The sequence below is a fragment of the Macrotis lagotis genome, chromosome 5, assembly GCF_037893015.1.
Source record: "Macrotis lagotis isolate mMagLag1 chromosome 5, bilby.v1.9.chrom.fasta, whole genome shotgun sequence".
In the NCBI taxonomy this organism is placed as follows: domain Eukaryota; kingdom Metazoa; phylum Chordata; class Mammalia; order Peramelemorphia; family Peramelidae; genus Macrotis; species Macrotis lagotis.
This window is the reverse complement of record NC_133662.1, coordinates 158,035,335-158,048,271: the sequence shown is the minus strand read 5'-3', so window position 1 is coordinate 158,048,271 and position 12,937 is coordinate 158,035,335. Positions and strand designations below refer to the sequence as shown.

At 32.7% G+C, this 12,937-nt stretch overlaps 1 protein-coding gene across 4 annotated transcripts in view; it reads right to left on the bottom strand.

The window, feature by feature from the left end:
- Positions 1-12,937, bottom strand: part of UTRN (utrophin) — a 435,226-nt gene that overhangs the window by 135,459 nt on the left and 286,830 nt on the right. For all 4 annotated transcript variants that reach the window (XM_074187765.1, XM_074187767.1, XM_074187766.1 and 1 more), the window contains one exon: positions 7,336-7,465. In XM_074187765.1, the coding sequence (XP_074043866.1) occupies positions 7,336-7,465 (130 nt within the window). The remainder of the gene's footprint in view (positions 1-7,335; positions 7,466-12,937) is intronic.

The following is a 12,937-nucleotide window of genomic DNA, read 5'->3' as shown; positions in this document are numbered from 1 at the left end:
CTCCAAGTTGATTTAATTTTCTAACCTTATTTCATATTACTCTCATACACTCACTTCTATGCTCTCTAAAATGACCATGAAAGCTATTCTCTAAGCTTAGTATTCTATCTCCTACCTCCACACATGAAAGACTACCTAATATTTCTGTCTTCTTAACTTAGGTATCACTTCCACAGAGAAGTTTTTCCTCATCCCTTTAGTCACTAGTGTTTTCTTCACCCTCAAATTATCTTGCATATTTTATTCATGTGAATTGTTTCCTTTGAATTGAATTTAAGCTTTTTTATTTTGTTTTTGTATTCCCAGTGCCTAGTATAATGTCTTAATTTATTTAAGTATATAATAAATTCTTGATGAATCATTGATTTTTTCCAACCTCTCATTTTATAGACGAGAAAACTAAAACCTATGAAAGCTAAATAGATTTCTCAACATCTCATAGCTAGTTAGCAACAGATTTTGGATGATAATCTATAGCTCTTGACTTTCAGTTCAAAAACATTGCACTCCTTTTCAGAAGATAAAAATTAACACTCTTCAATAATTCTATTTTTTCCTAAAAACCCTGAATGCATTTTTATGTATCAATAACTAACATTTTATATAGCTATTAAAAACTTGCAAATTACTTTGTATAAATTATCACCTTTGAGATACATATTATCAAATTGGTGTTCTAAGAAGTTAAATGATTAGCTCAGGGTAATAACTATTATAAGAAAGGAATATGAATCCAGATAATTGTTAATTCAGCACTATATCCTGTCAAGCTGATATGCAAATAAATAAATGATACTTTTTAACGCATCTATTCATTGTTGAGAAAACGTATAGCATTCCTTATAAATTTCTCTTCTAAAGTTCATGTTAAAAGGGGGAATTGACTTGTGAAGTTACTAGCATATTCTCTTTACAAGTTAATTTCTTGCATGCTATATATGCAATTTTAGGTTTGCTATCAGGAAAGCTTATCCAAAATAATCTAGTATTTACTTTATAATTGTGTTGAATTTATTGGTATTCATGTTTCTTTCCATTCCCCCCCACCCCCATAGAATCTGGGACCAAGAACAGAGATTGTTTCATTTTCTTTTTTTTCCTCCAGTTACACAAAACAGATACTTACTTAATAAACACCTTCAGAATGAATGAAGTGCCTTACATCATATATATTTAGTTTTTGTAAGGCAACGGGGTTTAGTGGCTTACCCAAGGCGACACAGCTAGGTAATTATTAGGTGTCTGAGGCCAGATTTGAACTCAGTTAGTCCAGGGCTGGTGCTCTATCCACTGTGCCACCTAGCTGCCCCTCAGTCTGCCACCTAGCCACCTGTATCTATATATTTTTAAAACACAGAAATGCTACTTTCCATTTTAGAAATGAGATTTCCAGATATAGGTTGGAAAAAACTCAAGAGAAAAGTTATCTGCCCTATGAAATCCCTGCTGCCTCACTGATTATGTTTAAAAAAAACCCAAAAAACTAAAAAAAAATGTCCTCCCTGTAAAAGAAATTGTTGATTGAGATAAGATTCCTCAGACGAGGGACAAAAGCTTGACATTTTAAAATGCAATCCTGAAGTCTTTTTAAAAATTGTATATAAGGAAGATAATAGGATTAAACAGGACAATACTCAAAAGTGTTGGGAATTTATAAACATGGTTAAGGATTTAATAATTCATGACTTTATAGGGGACAGGGGGCTTAAGAGATTATGGGAAGGAGAGAAGAAAGATTAAAGAACTGTTATAGTTTTCTTTTTTCTGGAAGGAAGACAACATGACAAAGAAAATACAGAGGAGGGAGATTAAGAGGGCAAAGATAACAAGAAACACCAAATATTAATAGTAAATTTTAGATAAAAGAGCTAGAAAACCCAATATATGAAAAGGAAGTGGGAAAGATTTGTTCCTCAGAAAAGTTTTTGTTTCGTTGTGTTGGGTTTTTTTTTTTACCAAAAGCCAACAAAAGTGGACCAAAGCCCTAGAAAAGTCAAAAATCTAGCTGTTCCATAGACCAATGGTCTGGATAGTGAAAGTAAGCTAGATATTTACAAATCTTAACCTCTAAGGTCAAGATCAAAGAAAAGTACTTGGGGATTTAAAAAAAGATGTCAAGAAAGCATCTAGAACTACTTAAAAAGTTTTAACACTATGTCAAGTTTGGTGAGAACTATATGTGTCTGATGATGTCACTCCCTGGTCAATAAATTCTTGTGACTCCCCCTAGGATTAAATACAATACAGGCTCTTCCACTTAAAGCCCTTCAACAGCCCAATTTCAAACTAGTTTTCCAAATCTCAACCCATTAGTACTTTTCTTTTATTACAGTTCTTTGTTTTTATTTTATTTTTTTTATATATTTTTTATTACAGTTCTTTGGACATTACTTGGAGACACAAGGATGTCATTTAATGGTTCTTTGCTCCACACACGTAACTATCCACTTTCCTTTCATTTTTTTTAATTTAATTTTTTTTTAGGTTTTTTGCAAGGCAAATGGGATCAAGTGGCTTGCCCAAGGCCACACAGCTAGGTAATTATTAAGTGTTTGAGACCAGATTTGAACTCAGGTACTCCTGACTCCAGGGCTGGTGCTTTATCCACTGTGCCACCTAGCCACCCTCCCAATTTCCTTTCTGAATATATATGGCCTCAGGTTACTAGCTCTACATAGCTTCCCCCAAATAATTTATAATTGGTAATGTATAGCATTTTTCCATTGCCCTTTGGCTGACCCACAACTTTATCTGTGTGAGATAGTGGTGTTCCATGCCTCTTGGGTACAGGCACAGATGGACTTTTGCTTCAGGGAGATTATAGTCATTAAAAGCACTGTGCAATTTCCCAAAGACAATCTATACTTCTCTTGTCTCCTTTTCAATTCTGAGTTTAGTTCACTGTCTATGGACCAATGTAATTAGATAAACAAAAGAGAACAAAGAAGGCTAAGAATCACTTTATATTTTTTTCAATGAGTTATCATCGAAAGATTCATCACCAAGGGATACATTCAGATACAGTCCAAAATACTCTGGTCTTGGAAAACAGACACATTTTAAAGCCCATATTCAAAGTGTACCTAGCTTACTAGAGCTAGAGAAAAGCTTATTCAATGCTGGCATTGCCTTTAAGAACCTAATCCAGGTTACCCTTACATATCTACTTTGGAGTGGAGCTTTGAGGGAGGTTGTTTTTCATTCTAAATCTGGGAAAGATTGCGATTCTGGGAAAACATCAACCATGAGCTATAAGTGGTACACCCAGGGTATTGAAATACAAAGAGTGATCTTCCCAAAGGAATACTTGGGGAACTTCTCTTAGTTTTGTTGGGGTACTGTTTTGATAACCTAATCCTTAAATTTGTTACTTTCTTCCTACCCCAAACCACTGAACCTTAAGGGAAAAATGTTTGCTCAAATAGAAACTTTTGACCTCTACACAAACCAGGCTATTCTTAGGCATCGGTTAGTTTTATGATTTATGCTGTGTGAGGCAACTAAAAGAACAACTAAAGTAAAAAGAAGAATTTAGAATTTAGAATTTAGAAAGAGTTCACTATTTTAAATTCAGGCTCTGTGGCGAAGAAAAATACAGTAATTTAGGAGTTCATGTTATCCCATTAGGGAAGTACATTATCCTTTTATTCTTTATGCCTGAATCAGGAAGTAACATACCAGATGCTGACTACAATAAGAAACATACATGTAAATTACTGCCATCTTTTTTATGAGACAAATGTGATTTATGGGGTTGGAGTTGATATAGTAATTAGAAGACACAACAGATGGTGAACAATTAATTTAAAGTGATGTGTCCATTAAACTAACCTTTGCTATAAAGTGATTGCTCATAAAGGCCACTGAGCTACTTATTTAAACAGATCTACACTATAAGATTCATAAAATGACAAAAAGTTTTTTAGAAAGTTTCACTCAATCAAGTGGCTAAGATTTATTTTCATTTTCATGAAATTTGTAGATAAGATTATTACATTATGCCAACAAGAGGTTTCTTAATTTCAGGAAGGACAAACTGTTGGTACTGTAAATAGAACTCCTGGGAAAGAAACTTTTTTACTTTTACAATGCTTTTCACAGACTATAATTTTCCTCTTACAAGAACAGTTCACTGTAGTTATACCTAATGGGTTTGAAAACAGATAATTACTTTCTAAGTTTCATATGAGATCTAAAGCACAGCTGAAAAGCCTTAATCTAGGGTGCAGCTAAAATAAGGGCATCAATTGTCCTGGTAGTATATAAACTTATAATACAATTTCTACTTTCAGTAGGGGAAAAGATAGTCAAGAAGGCAAGGCAACTACTTTGTAGCTGAGATATATATCCCAAGACTGAATTATCTAAAACTAAATCATCATATTGAGTACATCAATTGACTCATGTAATAATTTCACTTTTTCATTCAATTGTTCATTTACTAAACAAGTATTCCCTGAGTGCCTAGGGTTGAATGTGATGAAAGGATAAAGTAGGGACTGTGCCTGCAAGGAGTTCATACTCTAATGTTAATTATAAGAAAACCACACAACTATAGAATAGAATGTGTGTGTGTGTGTGTGTGTGTGTGTGTGTGTGTGTGTGTGTGTGTGTGACACAAAAATAATTTCTACCTTAGAGGGATTAGGTAAAACTTCATGCAGAAGCTGGAATCTAATCTGGACTTTGGAGATTGGGTAAGAGTTTCAACAGGCAGAAAAGAGGATGGAAAATGAGGAGGCAATTCAGGAGAAGTAAATATTAAGAATACAATTAGAGTCAGGAAAATACAACAGATATTTAGAGCAAGTTGGTGATTCCAGTGTGAGACTTGGTTAATGGTTTATGATGCCACATTTTATAAAGTTGGAAAGGAAGAAAGGTTTAGGAAAGGAAATTCAGTTCTTGATATAGAGCTTATGGGCTGAAAAGGACATTAGTGGAGATGCTCTATGCTCGTGTTGGCTCATCATGCACATAACATCTATGTATGGGTGTTCCCTTATGGGCCTTCTTTTTCCTCTGAATATTTTCTTGCTAATTCCTAAGCTATCAAAGATTTAACTGCCCATCTCTATGCAAATAAAACACAGGTCTATATATCAAGTTCAATATATTATAGCTGTCTTAAACAAAACATATCTAAAATTGATGATTTATCATTTAAAAAACCCCTCCTCATCTGAACTTGCCTATTTCTATCAAAAGTATGGTCAGCCTTCCAATATCTCTAAACTGTAATCTATCTCAGCATTATTCCTCACTCCTCATTCTCCCTTACTCCATATATGCATTCAATTTTCAAATCTTAACATTTTTATTTTCACAACATTTCTCTTATCCAATCCCTTTTCTTCATTCACACATTTTACACCATACTTCAAGCTTGAATTACCTCTATCATAGATTATTGCAACAGCCACCTAACTGGCTTGCCTGCCTAAGTTTCTCAAAAGTTCAATACACTTTTCATATTGCTGCTAAAGTAAATTTTCTTTAGCTTCAAATCTGATCATTTGACTTCATTACTTCAAGAATGAAATATAAATTCTTCTTATTAAACTTGGAAGTCTCATGCAACTTGGACCCAACCTACCTATCTAATCACATATTATGGCCCCTCTGCATTCATAATTCTTCATACATGAGATTCTATCTTAGTTTCTGGTACATTGTAGGAACTTTAAAAATGTTTAATGACAAAACATCCAGCTCTTCCTTTAAGAGGTAGTTCAGCAATATTTTCCACATGGTATATTTCCTTATCCTTCAGTTGCAAGGGCATTCCCTTCCAAACAGCCTGATGTTTAACTATTTCGTATACATTTTTATGTAATAACTTTAGATGCATGATATTCTTTGTATTTACTTGTTTTCTCTCAAACTGGAATCTAAGTTCATCTCAAGATGGAATTATTCCTTTTTTCTTTTTTTTTTTTTTTGGTATTTGTAACTCCAGTGTTGAGTACATAATACTCTCTTGATAAATGTCTTGATTAGTTGACTAGTTGTGAATCATTAGCACAGAATTTCTGCCCAAAACCTTGGGTAGCGCACATACTCATTCTAAGTGATTCCCAGCCCCCAAGAAGTAGGGAAAGGGAATTAATCAAAGAAACACGGAACCAAAATTCTATTTCTCCTAGATCTTCCCTCCTTTTCAACCCTCAAGACTGATCCACAGCATTCATACAATGTGATTAAAGTATAATATTCTCTTCTACTAAAAACAAATGGATAATAAGTAATCAACAAGTGAATAAGAAATTATAATTTTCCTTTTATTTTAAACAGCAAATAATGAGCATGATAGAAAACCATTTTAGGGAAGGAAAAGAATGAAAAATTAATAAAACTAAAGAAAATTCACAACTTCATAATGCTAAATTGATATGACTAATTGACCAACCAAAGGAAACGCAGAACCTAAAATGCATGCATGCATATATGAATTATATATATATATATATATATATATATCATCATCAGCAGATATTATTAAGCAAAGGACCATTATAGATGTACCCCCAGACTTCAGAGAATTAGAAATAAAAGTCTAGCTCCTTGAAAACATCATTTCATATATATATAACAGCTATAAAAGCATATGGTTGTAATTCTAGATTGAGTGGTATAATGATAGAGGTAAACCTGAAGTAGGAACTAAATTGTATGACACATAATAATAATAATATGAATATGAATAATAGAGACTGACTCCTCTATTTTTTAAGTTCTATATTCTGATCCCCATTCCATCTATCCATTCTTCTTTCTCTCCAATATCCAATACTTCTCTCACCTAGTCAGATCACTCTTCTGAATGTTTCACAAAGAGCATCATTTTCCCCCCATCTCCCCACTTTAAGAATAGCAAAGCATTTAATATGTTTTAATCTCATTTGATTCCCAAAAATCTCTGTGAGGTGGATACAATTGTTATTACTATTTTAAAGATGAAGAAACTGATGGAGACAGAAGAAAAGTGACATGCCTCGGGCTATGTGAGTATCTGAGGTATACCAGGTCAGGTCCAGCATTGTATCTACCTAATCAACGTTCTGCCTGGAATACCCTTTTTTTTCTCCTCTGATGAAAATAATAATGTTCATCCTTCAAGACCACCTCCTCTATTTATTTTTTAATTGATGTTTATTTAAGAATGATTAATATCTGATTAAAAACTAGCTTTAAAAAGTAGAAAATTAAATGTTTTATAAACTCAATTACTAGATTTTATTTTTTTTTTTTACATCAGCTTATTTCCCTAATTTTATTCACTTTCAACACTTCTTTGTTAGAAAGCATTTTTTAAAAAAAAAGATTCCAACTCACCTATTTTAGATTGTAAGTTATGTCTTGGTTCTTCAGGGGCCTCAATTGGCTGGTCAGCAAGGAAGACTCGAGCTTGGTCTACAGCATTCAATATAGAATGTTCTTTCTCTTTCAATTCACGTCTCAATGCCTGTGCAAGTAAAACAAAAATCTTGTTAGAACTTAATGTTGTGTACAAAAGAAAATGGAGCATCCTCTTCATTTTTACCACTTCTGCCCATACCTGCCCAGATAATGACTAATAGCCAGAATTTAATTCAGTTCATAAGTGAAAAATGTAAATTTTACAAATCAAAGAAATGAGAAAAAAATGGTCCTGGGTTAAAAAGATGATTCCAACAGTCTGTAAATGTACAAACCTAAGAAAAATGATTATGTGTTTAAAATATTCACCTAACAGGAATTAGTGTACTTTATGTGAACTTATATAAAATATATTTTTAGAGTCTCCATTTCTGAGATTCCAAAAAATAATAGCACATTTTAAAACATTTTTTATTATATAGAATGATAAAAGAATTACATCCAATGGAATAGAAAAAAGCAATTTCACAGTGGTAATGAGAAGTATTTTACATTCTTTAGAATACATTAAGTAAAAAAAAAAATTAAGAGGTAGAAACAAATTAAACTAAACCAAATCTAAACTAAAAAGAAAACATTAAAAAACACACTCTCCAATTATCTTAAAATATGTCCTATCTCACATTGAGGAAAATACTACTTTTCCCTTGCCAGGCTTTTTCAATGCAAATTTATGATTCTTAACACAGTTAAGTCTTTAACACTTTTCTTTTTTCAAGTAGGGCTAAACTTTAACCTCAACACCTATAAAAATAGTTGTGATTAAAATACTAAATGATCACAGGTCAAGCTAGTTATATTACTGAGCCCACATAGTTATCAGCATATAATTTTAAAAGCTCTGTTCTAATAGCAAAAAATCTGATTAAGAATGTTTTCATCAGGGGAAGGCTAGGTGGCACAGTGACTAGAGCACCGGCCTTGGAGTCAGGAGTACCTGGGTTCTAATCCAACCTCAGACACTAAATAATTACCTAGCCGTGTGGCCTTGGGCAAGCCACTTAACCCCACTGCCTTGAAAAATCTAAAAAAAAGAATAATGTTTTCATCAACTAAGTGAAAATTGTTTTTTAAGGTTTTGCTGCCCTCTTAAAATTTTTTCATGTACTTTGAGTAATGCAGAAACAGTTCATTATGAAATGAAAAGATTGGAAAAGTCCTTAAAAGATCACTTTTAAGTTTTTAAACACCATCTTTTTAAAGTTGAATTGAAATTCTCTGCTATACTGCCTTTCCTCATAATACATTCAAGGAATGCACTTTATTGAAAAACTAGTTTATTTATTTGTTTTTTCTAAAAGACATTTCAGACTCTTTACATAACAGTTGAAAAAAGCCAGAGTATTCTTTCTGAAATTTTTAACTGTTTTACCTCTTGATCAATTTGAGACCTAAATCCTACAAAGCAGAATCTTTAAAGTCCCTTATTTTTTTTTCTCAGCTTTTCTGTCAATTGGCTGTTTACCTGATGGTCCCTTAAAATGACCAACCTGCAAAATGTTAAGAATTCCATTTTATTGCATGAAAATAAATTTGGTGAGAGATGAGAAAGAAGATGCTAGTTAAAAAATTAGGTATGACAACTGAAAAACTTAGAAATTCTGATCAACACAATGAACAACTATCATGATTCCACATGACTCAGGATGGAACAAGCTACCCCTGATAGAGAGGTGATGAACTCAAAAATATAAACAGGTATTTTTTTTTGTAGGAAGGTGGTAAGAGGAATTTATTTTGCTTGATCATATATGCTTGTAATAGAAGGTTTTTGTTTGTCTTTCTTTTAAAATTGGAAATGAGGAGCATAAGGGAGTAATGGTGGAATGCAGAGAAGACAAATATTTAATGAGTAAAAAAATTAATTGGGTAAAAGTGATTATCTAAATTAATGCAACTCTTTAAAAATATTTATTTCATTAAATATTATCCAATTACATATAAAAATTTCTTGACATTGCTCTTTTTTAGAATTTTGAGTTCCAAATTCTCATTCTCATTTCTCCCCATCCCCAAAGAAGTCAAACAATATGATGTTGATTATACATGTGCAGTAAAATTAATGAATATTTTTGATTCATGTTTCTTTACCCTAAATCATAAAAGTAAAGACAGAATCTTCAGTCAATAAACACTGACTAAATAACTAAGTGATGGATATAAAAGAGGAGCAAGGAGTCTAGCACAGACTAGCATACAGAAGTTCCAAATAAATGTTTGTTGGTTGACTGACTGAAAGTGGACACAAATGTTTTGTGCAACAAACACAATACTCCTAATCAAATATCATTGTAGTTTAAAAAAGGGACTATTGTCCAATAATGAAGGAAAAAGAGGAACATTATTATTTACCTAAGAATGTAACTTTAGCCCTATGTACAAAAAAATTGAAAGCAGATCTTTTCCTGGTGGCAAAGAATTGAAAATTGAGGGAATGACCATCAATTGGGGAATGGCTGAACAAACAGTGATATATGAATGTGATGGAAGACTATTGTTCTAAAAGAAATCATGAGGGATGGCACTTCAGAAAAAGCTGAAAAGACTTTCATGAACTGATCATGACTGAAATGAGCAGAACCAGAAGAACATTATACACACTAACATGATGATCAGTTATGACAGACTTATTCTTTTCAACAGTACAATAAACAAAGACAATTTTAAAAGACATTTGATGGGAAAATGCCATACATATCCAGGGAGGGAACTGTGGAATTTAAATGCAAATAAAAGCTCAATCTCTTCAATTTTTAAAAGTTGTCTTATGTATTATGTTGGGTTTTTTGTTTTTTTCTTCCATTTCAATAGAATTCTTCTTTCACAACATGATTAATATGGATCTATTTTTATCACAGAGGGAAGGGAGGGAGGTAGGAAGAAAAATATAAACTCTAAACCTTGCCCAAAAAAGAGATTGGTGAACACTACTGTTGTATGTTGTAAAAACAAATATTTTTTAAAAAGAAAAATGTAGCTTAAATTATACAGGTTTAAATATAAGAATATTTTTGTCTTCTGTATTTCAAAATTCAGATAGCTAATATGGAAATATAACTTACACATATTCCTCAATAAGTAAAATATAGGAGTTTAAAGAACATGGACTAAATTTTCATGTAGCTTAATATTATTTGAGCTAAGTAGCTAGAGGGAAGTGAAAAGAAGTGGAATCTTTTGTTAATGCAGCAAGGACAAATTTCCCACTGAGCTCCATCCATGTGAGCAGCAAAGAGCTGTGAAAGAGTCCCCTCCCCCTCCATCTATATTTTGGAGAACAAGGAAAAACAACTCTAAATAATTTGCCTAATGCTGACCACATTTCCAAACTGTAAACAGCGGTTAGTAAACTGAATGGAAGTAACTCTCTGAAAGTTTACACTCTAAAAAGAGTAAATGAAAGAAGCTGACACAAATGAGGAATCAAGTCTTCATAATCAAGTCTTCATCATTTCTAAAACCCAACTACCACCTAAAATACTCTAATTTTCCTTTTTCCCACCAGTACTCAAACTCCAATCTGGGCTCTGATAAGTGAGATTCTAGCCAGTCAGACCAATGAATCATTGTAGTCAGTCAATTGTCTTCTATTAGGTATCGGCTATGTGTCTCTTTGTACCTCCATCCAGAAGGAATAAAGTGAGTGAAATATAAAAAGATGGACTTTCTTCCAAACACAGATACATGTGTTACTAACTCTAATTCAGGGGTTCTAAGTTAGGTCTCTAGAAAAGACCTTAAAAAGCCAGTCTACCATGAATGAGAAGAGGCCCATAGCTTCTTCTCCAAGTTGGGCTAGCAATGAGCTACCTTAATGCTAACTTTTGAATATGGTACATCCTATATAATGCTGAAATGCAAACTTACTTATGTCCCAATAAAACTTCCTATGTTTTCTGTTGAGAAATATGATGTTAAAAACTGGGAGAGAAATAAAGTTCAAAGGTGCTAATGTATCTGACAGTCTCAAAAATATTGGTGACAATCTAGGAAAAAGAGATTCCAATTCTTGACTCTTTTCATTAGAATGTGAGCAAACATTCTCATTACTATATCAAACCTCACAATACTTCTGGTAAGCCTCCTCAGTGATATCTACTGTCACTAAGAAGAAATGAACCAAGAAACCGACACAAAAAAAAAAGGACAAAGAAAATGCATTTCCCATATTATGATATACAGTTGGCTGGGTAACTGGCTGAGCTAACCAGGGGTACACATATCAATTTTAAATAGGCATTGCAAATGGACAAGAGATAGACCCAAAACTGAATAGGAAGAAATGGGGCTATATTATGGTACATGGAAGCCTCAGTGATTTCAAAGATGCCAAACTATCGGGATGCAAAAACCCATTATTAATTTTTTTTTATTTTCAGAGAAACCAGTTATATTTCATTTTCAGAAATGTATTAACAGCGCAATCTTTTTCTTTTGAGAACACTATATATATATATATATATATATATATATATATATATAATCTCCCCATTATATTTAAAAACACATTTTACCCTTCACTCTAAGTTTTGAGTTCCAAATTCTATCCCTCCCTCTTCTTTCTCCTCTTTGTGATGTTAAGCAATCCAATATAGGTTATACAAACTATTTCCACATTAGTCATTTTGTGGAGAAGGAAGGGAGGAAAGAAAAGAAAGAAAGAAAAATAGTGTGCTTCAATCTGCATTCATATGCCATCAATTCTTTCCCTGAGGGTGGATAGCAATTTTTATCATTAGTCCTTTAGGATTATCTTGACTCTGCTTAGAACAGCCAAGCCATCATTCAGTTGTTTAATCATACAATATTGCTTACTGTGTATAATGTTCTCTTGGTTTTGCTCACTTTCTTCTGTATCAGGTCATGTAATTCCCAGGTTTTCTGTGAGTTTTAACTGGATGGGGCTAGTCTTCTCATATCACAAGGAGAATTGGAAAAAGAACTTCAGTGCTAAACTTTCACCTATTCTGTATTAACATAAATACCATTCTACTTTGAAATTATTGCTTCATTATTCCAGTAGAAGTCTAGCCCAGAAACAGGAGTACTACAGGTAAACTAAATAGAATGAAAATGGCCTAACTTCAGATGATCTGAAATCATTATTTTACTTACTTCCATAGAATAGAAAAAAGGGAAAGAGATGAAGAGGTAGTGATTTTTTAAATTTAAAAATGTAAGGGAAATTTCATATTTTATGGATTTCTAATTTTAAAAGCTTTAAAGGGAATAGAAATGATTTTATTTCAAAACTACATAATATTGAGAAATCTTGAAAGATCAAATGAGAGAATGGTTTTCAGGGAATAGAGGCCATTTGTCTACTTCTCTGTGCAGAGCTAGGAGAAATGGGAATCAATTCAGGTTGGCCCAAAATCTAAAAGGAAGGTCTGCTACATTGTTAACTAGTTTAAGCTATTCTCCTATTTTTGAGCTTTATAGGGTTGTGAGCCCACCTGTTTCTTACATTAAAGGTTACAACTTGATGAAGACATAGAAAATGTCACAATGAAGGAGG